General features: G+C 39.8%; 2 protein-coding genes across 3 annotated transcripts in view; one reads left to right on the top strand and one right to left on the bottom strand.

The window, feature by feature from the left end:
• Positions 1-499: 499 nt before the first annotated feature.
• Positions 500-5,382, bottom strand: saysd1 (SAYSVFN motif domain containing 1). Its single transcript, XM_072562628.1, has 2 exons — positions 5,204-5,382; positions 500-1,364 (listed from the first exon to the last, which is right to left on the bottom strand). Exons 1-2 carry the CDS (start codon positions 5,363-5,365, stop codon positions 1,029-1,031), a joined length of 498 nt encoding a protein of 165 aa, XP_072418729.1. The 5' UTR covers positions 5,366-5,382; the 3' UTR covers positions 500-1,028.
• A 779-nt stretch (positions 5,383-6,161) lies between these two features.
• The window catches only part of cd36 (CD36 molecule (CD36 blood group)), a 39,002-nt gene continuing 18,018 nt past the window's right edge, over positions 6,162-27,145 (top strand). For both annotated transcript variants that reach the window (XM_072562627.1, XM_072562626.1), the window contains exons 1-5: positions 6,162-6,944; positions 10,527-10,687; positions 14,400-14,544; positions 20,994-21,167; positions 24,147-24,238. In XM_072562627.1, the coding sequence (XP_072418728.1) occupies positions 6,825-6,944; positions 10,527-10,687; positions 14,400-14,544; positions 20,994-21,167; positions 24,147-24,238 (692 nt within the window). In that variant the 5' untranslated portion in view covers positions 6,162-6,824. The remainder of the gene's footprint in view (positions 6,945-10,526; positions 10,688-14,399; positions 14,545-20,993; positions 21,168-24,146; positions 24,239-27,145) is intronic.

The following is a 27,145-nucleotide window of genomic DNA, read 5'->3' as shown; positions in this document are numbered from 1 at the left end:
TGGTTTCACAGGTCTGCACATTACTGCGCTGTAATGTTCTATGCTCTCTCTGCAAATCAATTTTCCCCAGGGCTTTTACATTTACCGCACAGTTAACTCTTGAATTCAATCTTCCAAAATGCCTCATCTCGCATTTGTCCCGAATGAACTCCATCTGCCATTTCTTCTCCCATCTAACTATATTCTGCTGTAATCTCTGACAGTCCCCTTCATTATTTGTTACTCCACCAATCTTAGTGTCAATTGCAGAGCTGCTAATCAGACCACCAATACCTTCCTCCAGATCATTTATGTACATCACAAACAACAGTGGTCCCAACATGGATACGTGTGGAAAATCACTGGTCACAGGTCTCCATTTGGACAAACTCCCTTCTATTACTACTCTCTGACTTCTGTTGCCCAGGCAGTTCTCTATCCACAGTTCTCTAGTTTACTATTTGTAATTATTAGGAAGAACATGATAGATGTAAATGCAGGTGCAGGGCTCAAAAACAGCAACATTTCCAGGTTTTATTCATAATTTAAAAGATCATATGAACTTAAGATATATTCCTGTTTTGTAACACAACCTTTGCAGTAAACAGAACAAAATGGATGGAAGAGTGCAGGACAACTGGATTTTTCTCAGCAAATTTCAGGGCATTAAGTATCATTTAATTTGGCACTTTTATTTAAATACTAGATATACAATGCTACCTGCACAATATTCCTGTACTGGTCTTGAGATAATGGATTACAAGGAAATACATTCAATGCCACTAAACAAACTGTTTCTGTAAATGGAGAATGTCAATTTTATTAGCAGCCTGTAAGGATTGCAGATGCTGGAAGTCATGTCAATTTTATTGTTGCCTTTTTATTATATTTAAATATTTCCATGTCCATGTTACAGTCTGTAGTGTGGATACCACTGCTAAGTGTTGACCTCTGCAACGTGAGAGACTGCTGAAACACACTGAGAATCAGGGAAAACATAAAGCCAAAAGATATTTAGTATAATGAAACAAAAATATTTCACAGGCCAGTCACCTGCCAGCCATGGGTCTGTACTGAAGTTCTCGCTCAAACTGCTCTGCTGTCAGACTACCCTCAATAGCCTTACAGCCAGGATTGAACACAGAGTATGCGCTAACTTCACCTTGCTTCTTCTTGGATGGGTCTCGGGTCCCAACATAAATCCAATAAAACATTGACAGTACGAAATATGCCAGGCCAAACTCCAGCTCAATGAAGAGACCGAGTAGGACCAGCCAGAGCAGGAATTTCAGGATTGTCACGGCTGTGAAGATAGAGTGATCAGATTCAACAGGTTCTGCTAGAGATCTCTCATTGGACCAACTGTGGTCAATTTCTTCCTTTACCTGAAAGTAAAACAAATTCCTGTTTTAAGCTGAGGATTAATAATGCTAGTCCAGTTTCTTATTTTTCGAGAAAACCCGCGTTTTACTTTATATTCACTTCATTGATAACTCACTGCTATAGTTGCAATGACTGCAATAGCGAAAGCAGTCAAGATCAAACCAAAATGAGTGCTAAATAATGTCAGACAAGTCAAGCCATGATACATGAAATAAGAGCAAGTGCTGGAAGAAGTCAGCAAGTTTGACAGCATCTGTGGGGGTAGTGGGGGAGAGAGAGAGAGAGAGAGAGTGTTATTATTGTGACATAACTCTTCTTCCGAAGGACAGTCATGCTGGAGTTGAAGCATTGACTCTTTTTCTCTTCACAGATGCTGCTAGCCCTGCTGAGTTTCTCCAAAACTTTGTTTCTATTTCAGATTTCCACCATCCGTAGTAGTTATTTTTATTTAAGCTGTGATACATCACTGTTCCTGAGAAAAACAGATAAATCAATCTTGCATCAGAATGGTGGGAAGACATACTCTGATAATGGGTAGAAGGGGGTTGAATAAATATTTGAAAAGTAAAAGTTTGCAATACTATGGAGAAAGAGTGGGGAATGGATCTCATTGAATAACTCAATGAACTATTACAATCTCAACAGGCTGAAAGGCCTCTTTCTGTGCAGTAATATTCTATGCATCACCCATCCTCATTCTAGACTGCTTCTCCGTCAGTCACTTCCAACCATGTGGAATCTCAGTATAAATCTTTTAAATAACTGAAAAGATTCTGTCAGAATGCAGTGACTAGATATTTAATCATCAGCAGCATTTACAGCAGGTCACACACTTAAACCAGTGTAAGTAATTCACTTTGAATACAAATTTCACAAAGTTCTCAGCTTCCTTATTTTAAAATACTACCATTCTGTAGAATTTGTTTTTGGAAAAAAAACCCTCAGTTAAGTTCCCCTGAATAGACTTTTGTCGGCAGGGATTATTGTGCTTTCAACAGCCCACATGCAGGCAAGCAAAGTCATGTGGATACTAGACAAGATACTCATGTTGTGCTACAAGAGGCCAGATAATTTTTCTAGCACAGGAAGGTTGCTTCAGAAGCAAGAATTACTTAGGTTGAGAACAAGCCCCTTCAGTTCCTTTGTTCCATTGCTGCAACACAAGTACAGCAAAACCTGCAGCAATTCCAAGAGGCCCCTGATCACCCCATTTCTCAAAATACTTATGGTCAGGCAACAGCATCTTGCCAGCTGCATCTGTGTCTCGATGGCAAAGAAAAACTCAGAAATCAAGAGATCATTTAAAAGGAAAACAAGTGAATAAATTTTGACAGAACATTGAAGTGTTGGTTAGATGTGAATTATTCAGAGCTGACTCATACATGATAAACAGTCTTTTATCATTCTGTTACATCATGGAAGATAAGGGTCTGTTTCCACCTCGCGTTCTGGAAGCTGTTCAGTTCCATCCTGTGAAATTTGATTTCCACTTACACAAACAGTGCTAATAATTCAGAAATGAAACGCAAAATGAACTGCCACCAGTATCACTTAAAAAAAAAGCAAAAACTTTATAGGAAAACAGTGAATTCATGTTGTTTGGGAGTTTTGCAATTAACTTTCATTAATTACTTATTATTGTTCTTGGGATATTTCAACCACAGAAACACAAAAGGCATTATCAAGGCTCTCAACCCACACTGGAAAGATCTCTCTCTTATATCATTCATCCAATTAAATTCATTGAAATAAAAAAATTCTCAACAAAAACTCTGCAATGTCACCTTCAATGACAAGGCTGAACTACTGCCAATCTTGGATGATCACAACATCTATCAGGATCAAGTTTATCAGAAAGTAATCTGTGCTTTGGCTGTAAAATGTTAAGCCCCAATCTACACGTGAAATATGGAAGAGATTTCATTGATAACACTCATCTTTTAAATGACATTTTAAGTACTCAAGTAAAGTGAGTGTAGAGCGTAGAGTAAAGAAAGTGAAACAGACCACTTTTTATGAAAAGCTTGGTCAGATTTCTAAGCAAAATGTTTATATTTTCCAATTTAAAGTCACAAAATTCAAGATTGAGGAGTCCCACACACACAATGTGACTGCAGTTACATGGCAATGAGCAGATTAGACAACAGTAGAAAGTGTAATGTCATTGTACTGTTGGAGCAGGTTCAGTTTGTAGCACTGACAACAGATCATGCCAAACAATCTTTTGTACACTGTATAATCTGTTGAGTCTTGCAACTGCAGCTTGGTCCCTCTATTCCAATACTGTCAGGCTAGCAATTCCATCCTGCACCAGCTCATCCAAATGCTGTTGTCAGGGATCTACCTTGATCAAGTCCTAATCAACAAACACACCTTAATTTCACCAAAACTGGTACCTGCCCAGCCAACATCTCCAATTTAAAGTTCACATCCTTAGAAGAAAGGAAATCCTCACTGCTGTCCCCGAGCAGTTAGAGGAGCATGAAAGAAATCCACAAAAGGAGTTGGCATTCCTTCTGTAACAGAGAGAGGCAGCATAAAAGGGAAAGAGCGAGTCTGAAAAACAAATCAAGAAAACCAAAATGGGACATTTCAACATCAAGAGAATGACTGGGTATCATTTACAGCTTGATATTTACTGGTAGATTAATGGTGATTGCTTGTGGTGGTTAGTAACGGTGGGTACATTTTGTAGTGCATATCATTTTAGTCAGATTATCTGAAGAAATAGATTATTTGGGGGGAAATAACATGGTTGGGTATCTGGAACAGGGTGCCCTGGAAAACTATAGCTGCAGAAAATATCAACTGCTTAAGCTAAGAGCTTCTGTGTTTGAGTATGTACATTCAGTAAGATCTTTGTGGTTGGCATATTTCAGGAAGCTGTATCCCACAGCTCCAGACTCTTCACGGAAGAGACTGGGGACCAGCACGAAAAACAGTTAGGCAGTGTAGGAGGCATACCATGGCTGTGCAATAGCTGAGGAGAATGGAATCACAACCACAACACTCTGCTTGGTTTGGTTGGGGCAGCATACAAAATATTGTAGAACTGGAATTGCTATAAATTATTTTAACTGTTGGGAATAGCCACTCATTGCTACAATCAAAAACACCAGTCAAACATGACGTGTTGGTCTGGCTGCTGACATCATAAAAGAAAGGGTTACATGATTGCAGGGTATTCCACAAAGGGAAAACCAGAAGTTATAATCCATACTGGAGTCAGTACGTTCAATGGGGAAAATATTATGTTTCTATAGATAAGTTTCCAAAACTGGGAAAAGATTAAAGGACAGGGCCTCCATGGTGATAAACTCTGGATTACCAGCTACCACAGAAAAAGGAACATAAAACGACAGCAAAGCTGAGGTTCCACATTAGAGCTATCTAGTGGCTAGATCCTGCAATCACTTTAGTGATAGTGACATATCCAAAATGGAAACGGAAATGTTGACTAGCAATCAACACTGGTAAATTACAGGTAAATGTTGCAGAAACAGGGAGTAAATCAGAAAATGCACATCCTTCACAAGCTTTAATTTATAAAGGGTGCTGCTTTTAAATGTGTTTTTACAGGCTATAGCCACTTGCAGAATGGTACTGAACAGACTCAGACCAGTGCAGTCAGGTGGAGCAGAGTGAGGACGTGTGAGCAGGAGACCCTCCAGGCAAGGCTGCATGGAGTGTGAGGGAGCTGGAGATGCTCTCGGCTGTGCTGCTGGGAGTGTGCTGCTGGGTCAGTGGGAGCTGGTGACCCTCCAGGCGGTGATGCTGACGCGGGCTGGAGGCCGCAGATTCTGGGAGAAACAGGGAGAATATTGTCCCTGGCTCCACTCACACTGCTCTCGGGGGTCTGCCGCCGGGACTCTGCCTCATCCCTCGGGGACCGGAACCACTCCAACAAGGCGCTGAAAACTCCGCGATCTCCCCAAAACGCCCCGTCCTTCCGCGGCCTCGACAACATCTGCCTGGCACGCCATTCTGCCAACTTCCGCTCCATCCTGCGGGGCGGAAGTGTCTGGCACCAGAGACTGTTCAACACTAAAAACGGTCCGCTCCATCCTGCGGGGCGGAAGTGTCTGGCACCAGAGACTGTTCAACACTAAAAACGGTCCGACCCTTCCAGCGGGGCGGAAGTGTCCGACACTAGGATTGTGCCCCCATTCTGGGTTTGTGAGTCCGTGCGAACAGAGGAATAGAATTAACGGGAAGATCGTTCTTCGGAAACCTCCTGATTTTCTGTTTCTGACACCTTTATCTGATTAAAGGAACTGTCAGGGAGCCACAGTTTAAAGTTCACGTTCATTATGGAACATTTCCTCATGGACAAGATTCTCACCATTTTCAGTTGGAAGTCACACCACACCAAGTTATAGTCCAACAGGTTTAATTGGAAGCACTAGCTTTCGGAGCGCTGCTCCTTCATCAGGTGGTTGTGGAGTACACAATTGTAATACACTGAACTTTTGCTATAAATTCTGTGTCTTACAACTGTGCACTCCACAACTACCTGATGAAAAAGGTAAAAACAATGCAGATACTGGAAACCAGAGTCTAGATTAGAGTGGTGCTGGAAAAGCACAGCAGTTCAGGCAGCATCTGAGGAGCAGTAAAATCGATGTTTCGGGCAAAAGCCCTTCATCAGGAATACAGCCCTGTATTCCTGATGAAGGACTTTTGCCCAAAATGTCGATTTTACTGCTCCTCGGATGCTGCCTGAACTGCTATGCTTTTCCAGCACCACTCAAATCTAAATTACCTGATGCAGGAGCAGTGCTCCGAAAGCTAGTGCTTCCAATTAAACCTGTTGGACTATAACCTTGTGTGGTGTGATTTTTAACTCTGTACACCCCAGTCCAACACCGGCATCTCCAAATTAAGGATGACATGCTGTTTGCATACCTATGTGTGGGCTACAGCTGTGTTTATAACTTCTATGGCAGGATCAAAAGTGCTCAGAGTTTTTTTTTTAACCCAAAATGACAGATCATGTTTGGGGTGTATTCTCGCTTGGTGATCTGTGTCTGTTCCACAAGCTTATATTTTTCTCGTGATATGTTGCTTTGTCCCCTGTTTTGTTGTGATGTTTCAAGTTACTCTGATTGCATTAACTCCTTGAGGAAAATAGCCACAAATTGTATTTAGTAAATAACAAAGCAAGGCAACTTTTATGAAACTGTTGAGCATACATCCAATCATCAGCATATATTTCTTATCATGTGAACATTGTGGTTTGAACTTTGTTTCATGTAAGTAGAAAGTTTGTTTGGTAGAACTTGAAAGCAATCAAGTTCCTTCTTATCAGTTCTTCCCTCTTGATTTGATCTCAAATGTTATTTCGTGCTTTGACGAAAAGCTGGACTTTTAACTGACTCCCTGTTTCTCAGGCTCTCTTATTGCACTGACAGTTGGCTGCACACTACAGAAGAATTAGTCTGTTCTTAAACTAATTGGCAATAATGTTCTGTAACAAAATTGTTTTCCTTAGTATTGGATTTGCTATTGGTCTGGTTTTGATGATAATTGGAGGTATACTGATCCCAATTGGCGATAAGATTATCCAAGATACTATAAATAAGGTAAAGTCTTATTTTATTCAAGAATGTTGTTACTTTATCCTTAAAGATCTTATAAATGTGTACTGGATATTTTCTTTACATTTACATTTTTGAAGCATTATAATGTTGATACTGATGGTAGTCATGTGCTGCATCTATACTGATAGATTCCTGTTATGTTAATAGCTAATGCTGAATGGGTTATGCACTTGGCTAGGACCACTACCCTCATTTTTGGTATTAGGGTTTGAAACCAGATTAAAGTTTGCTTCCTTTCTGCTGACTTAGAGTCATAGAGTCATAGAGATGTACAGCACGGAAACAGACTCTTCGGTCCAACTCGTCCATGCTGACCAAAAGAAGTTAAGCTTCAGTGAACCTGACATGAGATGCAAATAAGTTCCTGAAAAAAAAGAGATTTTAGATCTAGCATAGGTTCAAATATGCAAATCTCGAAGTCAAACTTTTAAGCAAACCATGATTTTGGTAATCCAATCACAAATATACATACCCCCTGACAGGAGAGAATGGCGTATACAGAATACAGTAAGAATGGCAGGAGCCAGGAAGTATCAGACCTTCATTCCACTTTGAAATGCATACCTTGATATTGTTGTGGAAGGGAGCAGCGCTGAGATAGATATGGAGGAAATGGTATTACTGAATTAAAAATGAAGAATTGTAAATGCAGGAATCTGAAAGAAAAACAGGAAGTACTGAAAAAGATCAGCAAGTCTGGCAGCATCTGTGGAGAGAGAAAAATAGTTAATATTTTGAGTCCAGTGATCTCCTGGTCAGAAAAATAGCTGGAAAAGGTGGTATTTATGTTGATGATGGAATAGGTTTGGGGTGGTGAATAAAAGCCCTGGAGATGGTGCCCACAGAGCAGGAGAGAGGAAAAAAAAGGGATGGGCAAACAAAGAGATTAGTGATGATAAACCGACAAAGATGCTGGATAGGGTGCTAATGAGAAATGTAAATGATTGAAAATGTGTTGGTTTTGCCGGGAGCAAAGTCGAGAGTGTGGTGCTGGCAAAGCACACCAGGTCAGGCAGCATCCGAGGAGCAGGAGAATCGATATTTCGGGCATAAGCCCTTCATCAGGAATTGCTGGGAGCAACCCACACAAAGCAGGAGGGTAAAGAACATAAAGGAGAGTGTTCACATTCTGAAATTGTTAAACTGGGTGTTGAATCCTGAAGGCTGTAAAGTGCTGAAGTAGAAGATTGGGTTGTATTCTTGCTTGCATTGGGCTTCACTGAAACACCACAGCAGGCCTGGGAGAACACGGTGGTGTTTTGAAGTGCCAAACCACTGGAAGTTCAGGATCATTTTTATGGACATCTCTGCTTCAGGCCACTGAAACAGTGCTTTAACGAAACTAATCCTATTTTCAATTCTGACAAACGGTCACTGAACCTGAAACTTTAGCTCTGTGTTTCTCTCCAGGTGCTGCCAGACCTGCTGAATTTCTTCAGCACTTTCTATTTTTGTTCAAGTGTTACTGTCAGGTGTTATTCTCAATTCCACCTTAGTGCTTCTAACCTGGAGTATTTTGTAGATGATGGAATTGGACTCATAACCAGTGACAGTTTGTCACAACACTGGTGTGATGAAAGAAATCTTTAAGACCTAAAGAAATAGGAACAGGAGTTGGCCATTTGGCCCCTTGAGACTGCTTCACCATTCAATAAGATCATGGCAGATTCAAAATTTCTCACATCCACTTTCCTGTCTTTTTTCGATAACCCTTCATTCTGATCAAGAATCTATTTATCCCAGTCTTAAGTATACACAATGGTTCTGCTCTCACAGTTCTCTCTGGCAGTGTTTCAAAGACTCTCGCCCTCTGAGAGAAGAAATTCCTTCTTGTCTGTTATGGAGTAGACCAGACCCCCTCAAAGTATATTAAGAAGGTAGCCCAGACCTTCCCTTTATCTTATTTGAAAGGTAAATTTGAGATGCTATATTCCAGTTGCAATTCAATTTGTCAAACTACTCAATGTTAAACAAAATATAATTTATTCAACACAGTAGTTAAAATACACCAAAAGAAAGAGGAACTTGGAATAACAACTCTATTGAAAAACTAAACAGAATAACAGATTACTTTACTGCTAAACAGTAACTTATACAATATTGTAATATCCCATAAACATACTTTTGACAAAAGGCAAATTCAGAACACAGATTGTCTCACATGCAACTCCTGTAGCAGGCAGAAAACCCCCAACTTTTTGCTGTAACCGATAGAGAGAAAGAATAGTTTTTACTTCTTCAAGACCCCAACAGCAACTGCTGAAAGTTAAACCTAAAATCCTTGGTTCAGTAGGAGCTTGGTAACACCCATTCAAAAGAACACCCAAGGTTTCACAAGTTGTTTATCTTCTCATAGATTGCTAGGCATGTGTCCTCCATTCCCCCCCCCCCCTCCACACCACCCCTCCAATCTCTTTGTAAAATAAATCAGGATAAAACACACCATTTAAAGCCACAGTGTCATTACAGTCTCAATCGTAAATTGTAACCTCTTTATTCTGAGACTATACCATTTCTGGATTCTCCTATGAGGGGAAACATTCTGTCCACTTTTCCCCTGTCAAGCCCCTTGAAAATATGTTTTAATGAGATCACCCCTCATTCTTCTAAACTTCAGTGAATAGAGTCCCAACCTGTTTAGCCTTTGTTCATTAGGCAATGCCTCCATACCAGGGATCATCCTAGTGAACCTTCTCTGAACTGCCTTCAATGAAATTATATCTTTCCTTAAGGGGAACAAAACTGCTCATAGTAGTCCAGAGACTATGGTCTCACCAGTGCTTTACACCATTGTCGTAAGACTTCCCTGCTCTTATACTCCAACCCCCTTGAAATAAGCACCAGTATTCCAGTCACCTTTTCTTGTGTGTTTCCTGAAGAAGGGCTCATGCCCAAAACGTCGATTCTCTTGCTCCTTGGATGCTGCCTGACCTGCTGCGCTTTTCCAGCAACATATTTTCAGCTCTGATCTCCAGCATCTGCAGTCCTCACTTTCTCCTCCTGTTTCTTGGAATAGATTTCCCTTCCAAAATGAACAACATTTTCCCACTTAATACTCATTTGCCAACTTTTTGCCCACAATTTAACTTGATATATATTGTAAACAGTTGCAGCCCCTGAACTGATCCCTGTTGAACCCCACTGGTCACGGGTTGCCAACTTGAAAAAGAAACCCTTACCACACTCGCTGTTTCCTGCCCATGAGCCAATTTTCTAACCAAGCCAATACTTTACCACCGTTGGCTCTTAAAACTTAATCTTATGTGAAGTACTTTGTTGAATGCCTTCTGGAAGTCCAAATGTAATACATTTATTGGTTGTCCTCTATCCACTCTGCTATGACTTCAGCCAGACTCACCAATATTTCTGCTGACCAGTGCCACAATTTACAGCTTTCTCTGAAGTTTCATGCAAGTCAATGGCACACCTTGGAAAATTGAGAGTGTTGAGTTCTGTTATGATGATGAAGTAGTTTATTATTTCAGAACTAACAGAGTTTATTTCTGGATATTGTGGTATTTTACATTGTTATATTAATAAAAGCATTTCTTTTCAATCACGTAGGAAGGTGTTCTTGAAGAAGGCACCCTTGCATACGAAAACTGGATACAAACTGGAAGTCCTGTCTACAGGCAGTTCTGGCTTTTCAATGTGAAGAATCCATCAGAAATTATGAACCATGGAGCTAAACCTGTGGTTGAACAAAAAGGACCCTATACCTACAGGTACAGCTCATCTAAATTAGGCATTATCAATTTGTTCCACTAAAGGTAAACCCGCCATTTATTGAACTGCCCAACTGTGCATGCATTCACTCTCTCTCTCTCTCTCTCTCTCTCTATCTCCCTCTTTCTCTGTCTCTCTCTCTCTCTCAATGATTTGAGATGTTTAAATGGTGACACAGAAGGCCCTCACTTTTATCGGTGGCATGTCCTGAATTGTGAATGCAGTACAATAAAAGAATTGATGCCATCATGGCAGTGGACTAATGCTAATTGTTATCCAAGCATCCCTTGTGATAAAATCTGGTTTCACTGTGATGCCCTACATTGACAAACAGTTTAGGCACAAGGTTTCATACATGAACACTGAGACCCTTGACATTCAGGGATTATGCAAATAGGATTTCAGGAGATGAAGGGAGGAAAAATAATGATGATTACATAAATAAACATCTTGTGTTCATTGAAACTAAAAACGATGCAGGATTACATTCTAAGGACATGACAGTATTTTGGAATTCAGATTTCGTAAGTGTTCTTATGGTATTCGGTTACTACCTAACCCTCTAGTTTGGTTACATCAATGTAACACATACATATGTTACATTTGTAAAATTCCTGTGAATCATTTCATGTACTTCTGATAATTCAATAGGTTATAAAAAATAAACAAGTTCTGATAAATCAGTGTTTTACAAGGTGAAACTGGTCAAACATTAAAAGCACTTAATATCCTGTAATAATGTACATTCATAAGGTTTTATGTCACAGTAATGTAAATTAAGAGCATGAGATTTACCTGAAGCCAAATTAGGCAAAACCCAATGCCCATAATGCTGTAAGAAATAGGAACAAGAGTAGGTTGTTTGACCCCTGGAGCTTACTCTGCCATTCAGTAGGATCAAGGCTGATCAGACATTCTTCATGTGTTTCCCCAACTGAACAAGAATCTATATATCTCAGCCTTAAACATAGCACAGGGGTTCTTCTTTCTCAGCTCTGTGTGGCAAAGAGTTCCAAAGATTCAGAATCCTTTGAGAAAAGAAATTCCTCCTCGTATCAGTCTCAAATTCACAACTCTTCATTCTGAGACCAAGCCATCAGGTCCTCGGCTCTCCCATGAGGGGAGACATCCCCTCAGCCTTTATCCTGACAAGCCTCTTAAGAATCATATATGTTTTGATGAGATCACCTCTCATTCTTCTAAACTCTAGTAATTAGCCAACTGTTTAGCCTTTGCTCATAAGGCAATATCTCCATACCAGCAATCATTCTAGGGAATCTTCTCTGAGCTGCCTCCAATGAAAAATGATCTTTCCTGAAGTAAGGTAACTTAAATTAGTACTGCTCACAGTCCTCCAGATGCGGTCTCACTGGTACCTCGTATTGTTGCAGTAAGTCTTCCCTATTGTTAGTTGCTCCTTTTAAAAAAAATATTAACCAATAGTTGCTTTTGTAAATGCCATTAAATGATTATTTATTTTGCAAGGGTCAGATTAGTTTATGTGATTGCATTAAGTATGAGCAGTAGACATTCAGCAATGCCAGGGTGAATATCTGTACTTTTCATAAAGCTGCTTTCTCTCATCAGATTTTAGTGATTCATATTCCCATGTCAGCATGTACCTTTCAAACTATCTCTTCCTGAACTGTAAAAACACCTGACCACACAATTATATATTTTCTTCTTCCAAACATGTAGTTTGTGTGCAGATTTATAGTACTGTTGTGAAGAACTGGGATGGTTGACAAAAAGTTAAGGTCTAAGTGTCACTCAAAAGGAAGGTTTGCCATTTTAAAATTGTATATTGGTACTAATTAAATAAATAACCCCCTGTGACGTCACTGTGAACAGAACAAAAGTTTCTGAGATCAACTGAAAGGATTTTATTGCAATTGAGACTCCACTCTTTAGTTAGATTGTAATGGATTTAGGTCACAACACAGACCTTCTAACATTCAGAAAACTGATAATCCCGCTCAGGTTAAAGATCTCACAAGCTGTAAACTTTATGGGGTTTAGTAGACATTTTGGCATCTCTGACCTAAAACCTAAAATAACTAGGACAAAATACACTTCTTAAAGCCATAGTATCACCACAATTGGCTGAGGCAAAGCAAGACCTTTAGCACAGTGGTAATTTTACGAAATCTAGCTGTTTGATTATTCATGTAGGGATGTATATGCAGCTTTTGATGTGGAATAATCTCATCTCATTCTGTATCAGAGAACAAGCTAAGTTTAATATGCTCATTCCAGCAGCAAGCAATTCTATATGGTTATGGAGTTTATTGCTAGGATTGTGTATATTGGTGGGGATGGAAAGCCATTGAATACATTTCATACAAGTGACCTCTGGCGTGACATCTAACAGCACCAGGTCATCAAACATACTTTATTATTCGGTATTTCAGCAGTTCTCACGATGGGGAAGTAACATCTGGGCTGTAATTTCTTATGCTTCCATTGTAAAATCTAAGATCATACCTCCAAAGTAGAATCCTGTGATTGTGAAATCTGGGTCACAAATTAGGTAAATGCAGTCTGCTTTAGTGATGTTAACTTGGGGAGGGAGTGGAAAGAATTTAATCTTTGATGGTTAAAATTACAGAGCTAATAAGTATAAAAGAATGGACCTCAGCGTTCTACTTAATGGAATAGGGAATCAGCTTTAATATGGAATGGAAGTGGGAAGAAAATTAAGTAGGGGTAGGGTTGCGGGGAGATCAAAGGTCTTTTTGAGTGTCATATTCTGAGATTGCTGTTATAATTATAGATGACCTCTGGACCTAAGTGAAATTCCATATGATCCATCAGAGGTCAATTGAGTTACGAAAGAGATTTATAAACTAACACTTACCCATAATAGTTTAAGATTGAAACCAATAGAAGCTTGTGATTCTTATAACAAACCCAACTATTTTATCCGTTTGACGCTGAGTTTATGAGAAAGTGGAATGGATATAACTGAGCTCACTTTTACTTAAAATTGTGAGAGTGCGCATGTCTTTGACGCTTAGATATACATGTGCCATAAGAGGCACAATTTTGTTAGTTAGCTCAAATTTATAAACCCGACAGAAAAACCATTAAACAGTGTGCATCATCACAAAGGCACATCAAAATCTTATGAAAAACAAATATAGAACCTATAGAATTCCATTTACATCCATCCACCAGATTCTTCACTTGCCTATGTTAATAATAACTCTTTTTTCTTTACAGTTTCACTCCAAAGATAATTCTTGAGGTTTATGGATACTCTTATGTTTCCTTCTCATTTTGGGAATTTGCCACTTATCACTTTCAGACTTCTCCAACCATTTTGTCTCTCTATGCTACCTTTAAAATATTGTCCAAAATATATCTTTGCTACTGTACTTCTCCTTATTTACTCTAACTTTTCTGTTTTAATCTCGTGTCCATCTCCCCTCCAAGAAGCACTTTCAAATATTCACTATTAATGCAACTTTATAAACATAAATTGTTTTATTTCCCAAAACAAATATACTTTCCCTATTACATTTAAATGCATATTCCGTACAGTCATTGCACAGAGTGGAATACAGTTTGATTTTTTTTTGTAGTGTTCTGAGATATCTGAGTAATCTTGCATTAAAATGACTTTATAAATGTAAATTGTTATCATTCTACACCTCATTGTTCAAAGCAAAGTTAACTGTTTTACCTGATCTTTTTAACTTACATTTTCAGGGTACGGCAGCTCCCAAAGGACAACATTACTATAAATGATAATCATACAATATCATACCAACAGCCTTATTCAGCCGTATTTCAGCCTAACATGTCTGCTGGCTCAGAAGAGGACAGAATCATAGCCCTCAACCTTGCTGCTGCAGTAAGCAACCTATTGAAAATATTTATTCAAGTCAATCAATCTAAAAGGACAGAATAAATTTGTGTGACAAAGTACAAGCACTGACCTATGCTTAATCTGTGGCCATTGTGGTATTTATATGTATTAAACAGTTCAGGCATTTTGCCTTTTTGGAAGCCTCCACTGAAAAGAGAGAAAATTTCCGTTAGGTGGATAAGTAAGGCAATGGCACAAAGACTTAGAATAGACTGAAAACTTATATCACTAAATGTAAGTGTTGAAAATCTGATCTATTAACTTTTCAAACTTTTTATATCTTGTTTTTGCTGTAATGCCACACATCTGATTAATCATCCAGCAATTTAACCCCAGGATGATGTTCATGTTGTTTTGTCCATGTTAGTCACATGGTATTTCTAGGAGCTGATGGTATCTTGAAATATTGAAAGAAATATATTTGATTTGCATCTTGTAGTACGCATTTATTAGGGCAATACGAAGTTTAAGATCCATATAGAGCTATCTTTTAAATATGTTTTAAGAGACAATAATTAAACAATAACATTAGTTTGTATACATATTTATATTTTAGCACAATTAATGTGTCCTATGCGTCATAGGAATATTATACAAGAAAGAACACCACCACATGACATAAGAAAATATTAACTCAGAAGAGCAAAGCTTTGGTTAGAAGGACAAATTTCAAAGAGTGTCTCAAAGAAGGAAAGCAAGCTAGAGAGATGGAGAGGTGTAGGGCTAGAATTCCAGAGCTTGGAGCTGGCCCATTGAAGGTGTATCCATCAGTTAATTTGGAAATGCATACAATGTCAGATTTGGAGGCGTACAGGTATCTATGTGGTGGAGCTGAGGGAGATGACAGAGGTAGAACAGGAAAGGCATTGAAAACAATGATAGACAATTAGAAATCAAAACATTGAATGACCAGAAACTAATTTAAGCCAGTGAGCTCAGGGATCAACAAATGAAGAGATATGCTGAGTACGTTGTGGATCCCTGACCTCAGATTCATAACAAAATAATTCTTATCCTTGAATGGATATAAAGGTGATCAACAATGAAGAGTGTAGGTTTCTGGAATATAAACCATTAAGGAAGTTACAAGGGGAATTGTTGAATTTGGATGATAATGTAAAATAGTTGGATTCAATTCCCCATTAAGCATCTTTCCCTCTTCTTATTTTTATTCATGTTACTGGGAATTGAAAAATCAAAGAACTACAGATGCTGGAAATCAGAACCAAAATCAGAAATTGCAGGAGAAGCCCAGCGGGCCTGTCAGTATCTGTGGAGAGAATGAGAGTTAATGTTTTAGGTCCAGTAACCCTTCTTCAGAATTGATTGTAGTGAGGAAAAGGTTGGTAAATATGCTTGAGAAGTGATGGGGAGAGGAAAACAGTTTGCTAGAAAAAGAAATGGGGAAAGGTCAGCCTGGGAGAATGAATAGCGTCTAATGGGGACAATTAGTGGCTGACAATGGGTTGTTTGTGGTAGCAGCCCATGTGATGACAAGCCCTGGTGTGTGGAGGTTTGGATAAGGAGAGGGAAGCAGGTATTCAGCCTTAAAATTGTTGAACTCTATTTTGAGTCCAGAAGGCTGCAGGGTTCCCAAGTAGAAAATGAGGTGTTGTTTTCCCAGCTTGCACTGAACTTCGCTGGAGCACTGCAGCAAGCCTGAGACAGAGATGTTGGCCAGGGAACAGGGTGGTGTGTTGAAGCGGCAGGCAACTGGAACTGGAAAAATAACTCCAAGCTTCTAATTTTGTCACTAGGAATTGAAGTGGTTGAAGAAAATCAGTAGAAATTAATACTGTGAGGAAGGCATAACATGTAGTTGAATCGATATTGTCTGCTTTACACTTGATGATGAAGTCAAAATTACTCCCTTCCTTTAAAAAGAAAAACTTAAGATGATCACTTAAAATTTTCAAGACTTGGCTAGTGTTATGACCAATTCCCAGGCATGGTTTCCCCAAGTTATTACAGTTGCAGTCAGAATACCCTAATTTGTCAAGCTCCTGTGTGAGCAAAGATGAACTGAGCCCTGTTTTTTATTTACCCTCTCCCCTTCAGCTGGTCGCACCAAGGTTAATTTTCCCTCCTTTGTGAATACTTTTCTCTCACGCCAAATGAGTTTATGTTTCAAAAGGAGTCAATTTAACCAGACCTATTAGAGTAAATGAAAGAATTAGTTTATTAGTTACAAAATGCGAGAAGAAATCAGAACTGAATCCAAAAACAAGAGGATATACAATTCAGTTTCTGGGTCACTTGGATGAGCAGTTAATGGATCATTGACAGTCAAGCAATTAGAGTCATAGAATCATAGAGATGTACAGCACGGAAACAGATCCTTTGGTCCAACCCGTCCATACCGACCAGATATCTCACCCCAATCTAGTCCCACCAGCCAACACCCAGCCCATATCCCTACAAACCCTTCCTATTCATATACCTATCCAAATGCCTTTTAAATGTTGCAATTGTACCAGTCTCCACCACTTCCTCTGGCAGCTCATTCCATACACGTACCATCCTCTGTGCACCGCACAACAATCAACAGACAGGAGGGTTCCCTCCCAGTTGGGGAACACTTTAGTGGTCCAGGACATTCAGCCTTGGACCTTCGGGTGACCATCCTCCAAGATGGACTTCGGGACAGGCAGCAGAGGAAAGTGGCCGAGCAGAGGCTGATAGCTAAGTTCGGTACCCATAGGGAGGGCCTCAACTGGGTTCTTGGGTTCATGTCACATTACAGGTGACCACCATTGCACTACACACACACACACACACACACACACACATATTCCTACACACACACACACACACACACTCACACGGACACAGGTACACACAGACGCACACACAGACACCCACACACCCTTATAGACACACACGCTCCCACGCATGCACCCCCTCACAGACTTAAGACACTCTGCACTCACTACACACACACACACACACTTTCTCACACTCACAACCCCCACCCCAGACAGACAGACACACACACACAGACAAAGACCCATATGCACACATATATTTTGTGTGGTGAATTTTTTTGTACTTGCAGAGTTACATTGCACTTTGCTCAAAAACTACATACATTCATGTAGAACTCTGAGCTCAAAAACTGCATGAATTTATGTAAAACTCTGTTTTAAAACATCAGGTCATAGACAGAGAACACAGGGGGCTAACACCTTCAACATATTGTCTAGCTATCACCATTATTAACAGCTAACCTGAGAATGCAACTTTAAAAAAAAGGGTTTTGTGATTTACACATGAAAGAAGTGAAACTATCACTGTATTCTAACAGATGAAAGGCTTAACAGACAATCAATTCTTCAATGTATAATTTCAGTTACATCACACTGCAAATTTTTGCTATAAATTCTGTGTTATGATCGAGCCTTCCACAATCACCTGATGAAGGAGCGTTGCTCCGAAAGCTAGTGTGCTTCCAATTAAACCTGTCGGACTATAACCTGGTGTTGTGTGATTTTTAACTTTGCCTATTTACGCTATACATGCCCCTCACAATTTTGTAAACCTCTATAAGATCACCCCTCAGCCTCCGATGTTCCAGGGAAAACAGCCCCTGTCTGTTCAGCCTCTCCCTATAGCTCAAATCCTCCAACCCTGGCAACATCCTTGTAAATCTTTTCTGAACCCTTTCAAGTTTCACAACATCTTTCTGATAGGAAGGAGACCAGAAATGCACTCAATATTCCAACAGTGGCCTAACCAATATCCTGTACAGCCGCAACATAACCTCCCAACTCTTCTACTCAATATTCTGACCAATAAAAGAAAGCATACCAAACACCTTCTTCACTATCCTATCTACCTGCGACTCCACTTTCAAGGAGCTATTAACCTGCACTCCAAGGTCTCTTTGTTCAGCAACACTCCCTGGTACCTTACTAATAAGTGTATAAGTCCTGCTAAGATTTGCTTTCCCAAAATGCAGCACCTTACATTTATTGAATTAAACTCCATCTGCCACTTCTCAGTCCATTGGCCCATTCTGGTCAAGATCCTGTTGTAATCTGAGGTAACCCTCTTCGCTGTCCACTGCACCTCCAATTTTGGTGTCATCTGCAAACTTACTAACTGTACCTCTTATGCTTGCATCCAAATCATTTATGTAAATGACAAGTAGAGGACCCAGCACTGATCCTTGTGGTACTCCACTGGTCACAGGCCTCCAGTCTGAAAAACAACCCTCCACCACCACCCTCTGTCTTCTACCTTTGAGCCAGTTCTGTATCCAAATGGCTAGTTGTTCCTGTATTCCATAAGATCTAACCTTGCTAATCAATCTCCAATGTCGAGCGCCTTACTGAAATCCATATAGACCACATTTTCTGCTCTGCCCCCATCAATCCTTTTTGTTACCTCTTCAAAATCTCAATCAAGTTTGTGAGACATGATTTCCCATGCACAAAGCCATGTTGACTATCCATAATCAGTCGTTGCCTTTCCAAATACATGTACATCCTGTCCCTCAGGATTCCCTCCAACAGCTTGCTCACCACCGACGTCAGGCTCACTGGTCTATAGTTCCCTGGCTTGTCCTTACCTCCTTTCTTAAACAGTGGCACCACGTTCGCCAACCTCCAGTTTTCCGGCACCTCACCTGTGACTATCGATGATACGAATATCTCAGCAAGAGGCCCAGCAATCACTTCTCTAGCTTCCCACAGAGTTCTCGGGTATACCTGATCAGGTCCTGGGGATTTATCCACCTTTAACCGTTTCAAGACATCCAGCACTTCCTCCTCTGTAATCTGGACATTTTGCAAGATGTCACCATCTACTTCCCTACAGTCTATATCTTCCATATCCTTTTTCACAGTAAATACTGATGCAAAATACTCATTTAGCATCCACCCCCATTTTCCGCGGCTCCACACAAAGGCCACCTCGCTGATCTTTGAGGGGCCCTATTCTCTCCCTACTTACCGTTTTGTCCTTAATGTATTTGTAAAAACTCTTTGGATTTTCCTTAATTCTATTTGCCAAAGCTATCTCATGTTCCCATTTTGCCCTCCTGATTTCCCTCTTAAGTATACTCCTTCCTTTATACTCTTCTGAGGATTCAGGATTCTTAGGTTGTGATGTTCGTTGAAAGTCTTTTGTTGCGTTTCCTTTTGACTGGCGTAGTGGCTCACTAGCTTTCAGCATGGAGGGAGAAAGTGTCTTTTCCCTTTCTTTGCTTGTATTGCAAGGGTATTTAGAGGATATTCTCAAAGCTGTGACCTTCACAGCATGTTTGTTTATTTGATCTGGAATAATAGATCACTAACACGTACCAAGCAGTTTGAAGCTCAGTTTTAACTCTTGTCCCTGTCGAAAGGAGCAAGTGCAATTAGGGTGGTGTGGTGGCTTAGTGGTTAGCACTGCTGCCTCACAGTGCCAGGGACCCAGGTTTGATTCCCGCCTCAGGTGAGTGTGGAGTTTGTACTTTCTCCCTGTTACTGCTGGGTTTCCTCCCACAATTCAAAGATGTGCAGGTGAGGCCATGCTAAATTGCCCATAGTGTTAGGTGCATTAATTAGAGGTAAATATCGGGTCGGGGGATGGGTTACTCTTTGGAGGGTTGATGTGGACTTGTTGGGCCGAAGGGCGTATTTCCATACTATAGTGAATCTATTCTGAAATGTGTGTTTCACCCAGTTTGCTAATACTTTTAAAAATATAATTTTCACAGTCTGTGATAATGAAAGGAGTTACAGTTAATTTATAATTATTTTCTTCCATTGAAGCTTCTTTGACGCCTGAAGGTATGTTATTCCAGTGTGTGTGTGTATCTCCAGGCACTCACTGAATTTATATCAACAGTCATTTGTATGGCATTAGTAATCCTCTTTTATTTTAAAAAAAAACACCTTTTGGAATTAAAATTTGATTTGTCCTTAATTATTCTAAGGTTGAGGTCTTCCTCCGTGACATTAGGAATTGATATAATTGCTCCGAATAAATTCTAAAAATCAAAGTGATGAAAATAAGAACAAGAAGGATAGACAAGCTTTTTCTTAATCCAAAGAGTAATAGAATTGTACAAATAGTTGACAATTTGTGTGTTCAACTACATACAAAGGGTGAGCCACCGGGCTTGTGTGCAAAGATCACGGGCAATGCGAGGCAAGCAGTCTCATCAAGTTTCAAATGGGGACAAAGATCAGAGTCAGATCCCAGAAATAAAAAAGGAAAATTGATGAAGTAAAAGAATTAACTGGTGAAGGAAACATCCTGTGACATGGAAACTTTTACAGACTAGATCAGAAGACAGAAAAAGTGGGTGACAAATACCAGATAGTTTCCTTCTTTCTTTCTAAAGCACTGTAATGGTATTTGATGGATGAGAGTAAATAGAACTGTAAGTATAATATCAATTCTGTGGATTGGAGTTCTGAGCGCTAAAATATTTCTATTTTTCGCAGGCTCTACAATCTCTTCTTCCTGAGCAAATTCATGGTTTCATCAATATGTTCTTGAAAAAGGCAAAGGCCTCTTTGTTCCAGAATAGAACAGTGGCTGAATTACTTTGGGGATATGAAGATCCAATACTGAAACTGGTACATTTCAAAGACACGATGACTGGTATATTTTACCCAGTAAGTACTGAAGTATTATCCTTTAGCTTTGATGTTCGCAGTGATCTTGCCTCAGTGCTCAGAAAATCACCATGTCATAAAAAAATGACGTTTTTGGCTAATTTAAATACTATTCTGAAAATCACTTGGAACAATCTAGACAGGCAAAGCTCACTACTGAGAAAAAGGCAGAACATTTATCTAACATTACTTTGAGAATATGTAAGTCTTTTTCTACCTCATTTTGATTTTCATCAAACTCAATGGATGGGGCACAAAATGGAAGTGTTGTTGGAAGAGAACAAAGGGGAAAAGTGGGTAGAAATTACTGTAACATCTATTGCTGTAGTGAAGCCAGCTAAACTAGCTGAATATGAAGTTTATTTTCTTGTAATAAAGTTTATTTATTATACAGTTTTCTGCTTTGCCCAGTGCAGTTGTCACATATTTGTTCTTTAAAGTCCCATGCCATTGATTATGGATCACTGATTTGAACACAAAATAAGGCCTCTTGGAGTTGGGGTAATACATTATGCATAGGGTTTGTAACCAGAAACAAAATGCACCAAATGGTGCATCTTCAAGTTGACAGACTGTAATTATTGAAGTGCTGCTAGACTCAGCACCAAGGCTTCTGCTATTTAAAATCTGGAGTGAAGACTTAGGCACAGACATGGGGCAGTTGTGGCATAGTGGTAGTGTCCCTACCTCTGAGCCATGAGGATTAGGTTCAAGTCCCACCTGTTCCAGAGGTGAATAATAAGATCTCTGAATGGGTTGGTTAGAAAATATTGAGACACAGAGATGGAGAGGAATGATCCTAAGTTTGCTGCCAATCCGAAACCAGATAGCAGTGCAGGCTTTAAGACATAAAGAGGCTATAAAGAGGTATGGGCAGGATAACTATTACCAATGATGTACTTACAGATGGAGTTCACTGAGAGGTTATACATTTTAGTAGCAAGCATAGAAATAGATTTTTTTTGCAAAATGTGTTAAATTTCTACATGTTGATGTTAAGAGAAATTTGTTGGACTTGTACAAACAGCACAACAAGTTAGCTTGCAACTGCAGCAAGTTATTAGGTAGTCAAATGATTGTTGGCCATTAATGCCATGGTTTGGAATACAGAATGAGGAAGCCTTATTCCAATTGTGAAGGACTTTTGTAAAGTCACAACTGGAATACTGGATTTATTTTGACTTCCATCCTCAAGAATGGATAAACCTGTTTCTGAAGTAATACAGCAAAGATTCACGGATCAGATCCTAGGGTGAGAATGGTATCCTATGATGAGAGACTGAGTGAACTAGACCTATACTTACTCTGAAACAAAATTTAACAAGATAGACACAGAAAGATCGCTTCCCTGATTGTGGAATCTAAGAACACAATTGCATAGTTTGAGGTGAAGAGGTAAGTCATTTGGGAATGAGATGTGGAGAATATCTTTTATTCATCCAAAGATGAGGGCATCATTGGCTAGGCCAGCAATTCTTGCCCATCCCTAATTGCCTAGAGGGCAACCACATTGTTATCAGTCTGGGAGTCACTTAAAGGCCAGACCAGGTAAGGATATAAGTTTCCTTCCCTGAAGAACATTAGCAAACCAGATGGGTTTTTTTTTACTGACAATCTACAATGGTTTCATGCTCTTTATTAGACTCCTAATTCCAGATTTTCATTTAATCTAAAAACCACTACCTGCCATGGCAGGATTTGAACCCAGGTCCCCAGAATATTACCTGGATCTCTGAATTAACAGTCCAGTAATAACACCACTAGGCAATCACCTCCTCTTCATTCAAACTTGAGAAAATATGAAATTCTGTATCCTAAAGAGTTGTGATGGTCATGATTATTTCTTTGTAAGTATACACAAGACCAAGGTGGATAGATTTCTTAAGGATCAATTAAAGAAACTAGGTATATGGGAAGTTGGGCAGGAAATTGGAGGTGAGGCCTTGTATTGAATGTTGAAACAGGTTCAGAGGGCCCTGGCATGATGCATTCTTCCTCATATTTGTTATGTTATGTTGCCCTTCCCAGCCCACCCACTACATGAATGCTGTGTATTCTCTTCATTTATGTATTTGCCAAGTTACTGTACATCTTAGTTAACACATTTATTGCAGAACAATGTCGACATGGATCTGGTTCTAAATCCAAACAGTTTATTTTAAGAATTTAAAAACATCTTAGAACTTATGGGGTTTTCACACATGCAGCCTTTGAAGGAATCTCTATGACTTTCCAGGGACACTGTGTGTGGAGTCAGTCACCAGCTGCACCCAGAGGCATAAGCAATCAAGCACAATTGCATAGATTAATGAACAGATCAACACAATCAAGTACAGATCAATAATCATTAGACACTACAGCAAGTCAACAACAATATGTCAGGAAATATTTTTGATGCCCCAAATTTCTGGGTTATGAATGTAAATAGCATACAAAATTCTTATAGGATTCACCAGGGTCAATGCGGGCAGAACATTTCTCCTGGTTGTGGAGTGTTTGAGAACGAAAGGGCCCAGCCACATAATAAGGGTTAGGCAATTTAGATTTTTTTCACTCAAAGGTGGTGAACATTATAAATCTTTTGCATTAAGTTCGGCATGGACTGGTTAAACCGAAAGGTCCGTCTCTGTGCTGTATGATTCTAAGAGGGCTGTACAGACCCAGCCCTTGAGTATAATGGTAGCTTTCTAAAGCTATCAAGCAGTAATATGGAACAAATAACATCAAGACAGAAGATCAGCTATGATTTCGTTGAATGGTGGAGCAGATTTGAGAACCACAGTGACCTGCTCCTGTTCTTATTTCCTACATTTCTGAGGAAAGTTCTGGATCAGCCCAGACATTATCAGAAAATTCAGGCTTGCTGGTCATCTGGTTTTAAATTGCTTTTCTCTGACAGTTGTTTGTATCTCTAGGATTATTGCTGCAATTTATTATTATGCAATAGGGTTAATACCTTGGGCTTGTCTGTCCCTCTAGTACAATGGAACATCAGATGGAATTTATAACGTGTACACGGGAAAAGATGACATTCGCAAAGTTGCAATCATTGACCGCTGGATGAACAAGAAGTAAGTGTAAAATGAGTAATCTTTTCATGTATTCTCAAAGCACATTTAAAAATAAAGTAAATTGCTTCTTAATGGCTTCGAGAATGCAACATTTCCAGAAAGTATTTTACAAAAATGGACTGTTTGTAACAAGAAGTACTTTATCCTTCTATGATTTTCATTGAAAGTTTAAATGTTAAAACAGTGTATTCACTGAAAACGAATGCCTGCATTTTCACTTGTGAGTCACATTAGGGATATTTCATAATCTTATAAAACCAACCTAGGAGAAAATGACCCAAAAATTGGAATGTTATTCCAGGTTCGCCGCAATCTGGTGTCAGGAGCGTGGATTGAGAGCAGAGGAATCCGTGTGCAGAGGTTTGTGGAAGACGTGCCTCTGCATACTGATACTCTATTGAAGAAAGTTAAAAATCACACAACACCAGGTTATAGTCCAATAGGTTTAATTGGAAGCACACTAGCCTTCGGAGCGTCACTCCTTCATCAGGTGGTTGTGGAGAACACAATTGTAAGACAGAATTTATAGCAAAAGTTTACAGTATGATGTAACTGAAATTATACATTGAAAAATACCATGATTGTTTTTTGAGTCTTTCATCTGTTTGAATGCCATGATAGTTTCACTTCTTTCATGTGTAAATCACGAAACCTTTTTTTACAAGTTGCATTCTCAAGTTAACCGTAACAATTGGTGTTAGCTAGACAATATGTTGAAGGTATTAGCCTCCTGTGTTCTCTGTCTGTGCCATAATGTTTAGATTGATTGTAATCTAAAAAGTGAGATGACAGTGTCTTACATGAATTCATGTAGTTTTTGAGCAAAGTACAATGTAACTCTGCAAGTCCAAATTCACCCCACAAAAGTATATGTATATGTGTACATTTGTGTGTGTGTGTGTGTGTCTGACCGGGTTGGAGGGTTGTGAGTGTGAGAGAGCGCGTATGTGTGTGTAGAATGTCTTAAGTCTGTGAGTGGGTGTATGTGCAAGTGTGGGAGTGTGTGTGTTTGTAGGAGTGTGTGTGTGTCTGGGGTGGGGGATTGTGAGTGTCTGTGAGAGAGTGTATATGTGTGTGCGTGAGTGTAGAGTAGTCTAAGTCTCTGAGAGGATGCATGTGTGATTGTGGGAGTGTGTGTGTCTGTAAGGGTGTGTGTGCGTGTCTGTGTTTATGTGTGTCCGTGTGTATGTGTGTGTAGGAGTGTCTGTGTGTGTTTGTAGTGCAATGGTGGTCACCTGTAGTGTGACATGAACCCAAGGTCCCAGTTGAGGCCCTCTCTATGGGTACCGAACTTAGCTATCAGCCTCTGCTTGGCCACATTTCGCTGCTGCCTGTCCCGAAGTCTGCCTTGGAGGATGGTCACCCGAAGGTCTGAGGTCGAATGTCATGGGCTGCTGAAGTGTTCCCCAACTGGGAGGGAACACTCCTGTCTGTTGATTGTTGTCCGGTGGCTATTCATCAGTTGCTATAGCCTTTGCTCGGTTTCCCCAATGCACCATGCCTCAGGGCATCCTTGCCTGCAACTTATAAGATAGACAACGTTGGCTGAGTCACAATGTACCTGCCATGTACATTGAGGAAAAGAATTAAAATGTAGAGCAGCCATCCAGCCCTCACTCCTTACACTCCACCAAATTTCTCATACATTCTGCATGCCTCCTTATGCCATGTACCCACTGCCCATGTCTGCTCAAACTCCTGAAGAAGGGCTCATGCCCGAAACGTTGATTCTCCTGCTTCTTGGATGCTGCCTGACCTGCTGTGCTTTTCCAGCAACACATTTTCAGCTGAAACTCTGTGTGTCAACCTTTACCACTGTCCCAACCCTCATTGGTCTTTATATCATCCTTGTCAACCTCTTAATAATACCCAACCCCACATGTCCCTTTATAGCTCCCATGCTAATCCATGCCCTTGTACCCAGCACCCATGGTTCTATGTAGCCCATATGTAGCTAAGAAGCAGGAATTACCCATTACCCATTACCCATTACCCATGACCCATTTTCCCTACACCTAACATGCCAACTCTCCCAATATCTGTTATGGACCTCAGGACCAATGCTGAAATGAAAATAAACAAACTCTTATAAAATAAAGTTCCACGGATAATACATATTTCATATAGACTTTATGTTATTAAATGAAATACTTCAATAGACTTAAAAAAGTTACTACATTTACAATAAACATTTAATGCAAGTGCGTAATCCAGATAACAATCAACATTGGAATTTATAGTCATGCTTCAAAAACTGAATAATGTCTCAGAGCTGGCAGTAAAACCTGAAAAAGTAGACACTCCACTGCGATAATGAATAGTTGTGAAATCAGTCATATGACATGAATGGGTGATGAAAACCCATCGAAGAATCCCTATAAGTTGGAAAAAAGCCATTCAGCCCATCAAGTTTACACCAACCCTCCGAAGAGCATTCCACCCAGACCCATTCCCCAACTCTATCCCTGCCTTTCCTATGGCTAATCCACCTAGCCTGCACATTCTTGGTTACTATGGGACAATTTAACATGGCCAATCCACCTAACTTGCACATCTTTGAACTTTGGGAGGAAACTGGAGCACCTGAAGGAAATCCATGCAGGCAGGGGTACAATGTGCAAACTCCACATAGATGGTCAGTTAAGGGTGAAATTGAATATGGGTCTCTGGCGCTGTGAGACAGCAGTGCTAACCACTGAGCCACCATGCCACCCTGTCAAGTATATGTCAACAGGCAGAGTGAAATAGGAAGCAATCATTTACTTAAACACTCTAGGCATTTGTTCCAAAAATTTAGGATTTTTAACTGCTTGGACAGCTCCCTTTGACAAGTGATATTGACATTTCCTTTAGATAGGTCATACAGTCAAGGCGGTGTACAGCATAGACCTCATAAGGCAACATCCT

Source organism: Chiloscyllium punctatum, chromosome 44 (genome assembly GCF_047496795.1).
Source record: "Chiloscyllium punctatum isolate Juve2018m chromosome 44, sChiPun1.3, whole genome shotgun sequence".
In the NCBI taxonomy this organism is placed as follows: domain Eukaryota; kingdom Metazoa; phylum Chordata; class Chondrichthyes; order Orectolobiformes; family Hemiscylliidae; genus Chiloscyllium; species Chiloscyllium punctatum.
The sequence above is the reverse complement of the archived record's forward strand: the minus strand, read 5'-3'. Positions and strand labels throughout refer to the sequence as shown.

Coding starts and splice junctions, on each gene's coding strand:
- saysd1 (XM_072562628.1), bottom strand. CDS start 5,365: ATGGAGCGGAAGTTGGCAGAATGGCGTGCCAGGCAGATGTTGTCGAGG. Junction 1,365..5,203: donor GGCAGACCCCCGAGAGCAGT/GTGAGTGGAGCC, acceptor TTTTACTTTCAG/GTAAAGGAAGAAATTGACCA.